The following is a 2,054-nucleotide window of genomic DNA, read 5'->3' on the forward strand; positions in this document are numbered from 1 at the left end:
CCAATAGTCACCTTTAGATTACCTTTTCCTTTTGACTGCATTGAAACTGAGCACTCTCTGCAGTACACTGAAGTCTTTAATCCACACATTAAATTTGTATTCAATTAGAAGACAGGCAAAACCCTCAGAATTGGCAAGGATGCTAGAGGGGAAGGGCATGGCACCGACAGTAAGAGTTACAGCTGATACTGTTCATTTTAGCCTCAGGCAGTAAATCCAGAGTCCGTAAGCTGATTGTGTCATCCAGATGTTTGAGGCTCTTTGTGTGTCTTGTTACTGTAATGTTATCATAGAATCCTAGAATCACAGAATGCCAGGTTGGAAGGGACCTCAAGGATCATCTGGTCCAACCTTTCTAGGTACTACTCTAGTTTATTTGAGATGGCTCAGCATCCTGTCAAGCTGAGACTTAAAACTGTCCAATGTGGAGGCATCTACCACTTCCCCTGGGAGACCATCTGGTATCTTTCCAGTAAGACCTTTCCATGCTGTGCACTTTCACTTCCTCTCTTTTAACTGCAGTCCTTTGCCTTGCACAGCTCGAATCTGTTTATCCAGCATCCTCCATGACTGTGAACCATCTGCAAATCAGAAGTAAGGAAGGAACTGCTGTTCTTTCTTCAAAGGGTCTGGCCTCCTACCTGCTCTTATTTGAGTGCAATTTTTTTTTTTCCTGTTCAACTGTGCTATTCATTTTCACTGTGTGAATATCTCAAAGAGTGAAACACTTTAAATTAGTGTAAGAAATGGGAACATTTGAAAGAATAAAGATTATCTGGAACCATGATTAATCTCCTGTCATTCATTGGACTTGTAGAAAGTTCTTGATCAGTGATGCAAGGGAAGCATATAAAAGTACAACTGATGTGATATAGTGCAGCCTTGAAAATAAGTTATGCTTTATGCATGTGTGTACATGCACATGTAAAGCGTGTGAATCCTCTGTTAGTTTGACATCTGTTCTGAAGCTTTGTACCCAAGTGCTCTTTTTTCCTGGTGTTGTTCATTTTAGCTTCAATGTTGCAAAATAAAATAGAGGAAACTGAGAGTTAAGAAATAAGGTTTACTAAAACAGGAACAAGCACTGACAAAACTGCAGAAGAAAAATGTTATAGTTTAGGTTTTATTTTACTAGCTCATTTGCCAGTAGGTATGTTGCTCATATCTACATAAATAAGTAGCTTTGAACCTCAGATACAACAGACTAAGGCTAGCTGTTGCTGAAGTGGGCTCAGTCTTTCAGCTGGACCAGGTCTCTTTGAGTGTTAAGCTGCCTCTTGGTGCATTTAGTTGGCTGAGGTGTCAGCAACTTCCCAAAACTTCAGTAATGCTAGGTTTAGGTTTGTATGTGCTTGGACAAGAGGGTTTATGAGGCTCCCTAAGCAATTGTTATCAATTGTCTTTGATACATCCCCTGACAGAAGAAAGCAGAAACTAGTGGTGAGTGCAGGAGCAAGGCTCTCCAGCTCTGGTGGGGAAGGCTGCCAGGTGCTCACCTGTTCCTCTCTGTCTTTGACCAGAAAGTAGCTTGTGCTTCACTCCTACCTGTAGGCTGACCTGACAGCCCTGTGCAGCCTGGGCTCCCGTCGTGCCAGTAACCACGAGAGGCAGGAGCAGCGCCAGCCCAGGCTCCTGCCCACGTTTTGCCCGGGATGGTTCCCGGGCGAGCTGCAGCCCCGGGCAGCCAGACACGGTGTGTGGATGATGTGCGGGCCCCTGCGGGAACCGCATCTCCTCTGGGTTCGCTTCCTTTTCCGGCCTTCAGAGCTGTGCCTTGGCAAGGATCGCTTGCCCATTCCCGGTGCAGCGATAGGTGCCTTCCTGCAGCACCCTCCGGGCGAAAACACTCCAGGTACGGGGGGGCTGCAGGCAGTGCCGCAACTCACCATCAAAACTCCCTTCCTACCCCAAATACGTACAGATCGTTTTGGGGTTTTTCTGTCCGGGTGCGGCCAGGTAGGGATTTCCTTCCTGCAGGAACGCGCTCAGCCTGGCTGCGGCGGGGGCTGAGAAATCCCTTGCGACTGCCCCTGTTTGTTTCCCAGCCGGGAGCG

The 2,054-nt window shown here is 46.8% G+C and overlaps 1 protein-coding gene across 1 annotated transcript in view; it reads left to right on the top strand.

Annotated features, from left to right (window-relative positions):
• The window catches only part of DONSON (downstream neighbor of SON), an 11,311-nt gene that overhangs the window by 3,170 nt on the left and 6,087 nt on the right, over nt 1-2,054 (top strand). The window contains exon 3 of the mRNA XM_010004682.1: nt 1,552-1,956. Coding sequence (XP_010002984.1) covers nt 1,552-1,956 — 405 coding nt within the window. The remainder of the gene's footprint in view (nt 1-1,551; nt 1,957-2,054) is intronic.

The sequence above is a fragment of the Chaetura pelagica genome, unplaced genomic scaffold (genome assembly GCF_000747805.2).
Source record: "Chaetura pelagica isolate M959 unplaced genomic scaffold, ChaPel_1.0 scaffold299, whole genome shotgun sequence".
Classification (NCBI taxonomy): Eukaryota; Metazoa; Chordata; class Aves; order Apodiformes; family Apodidae; genus Chaetura; species Chaetura pelagica.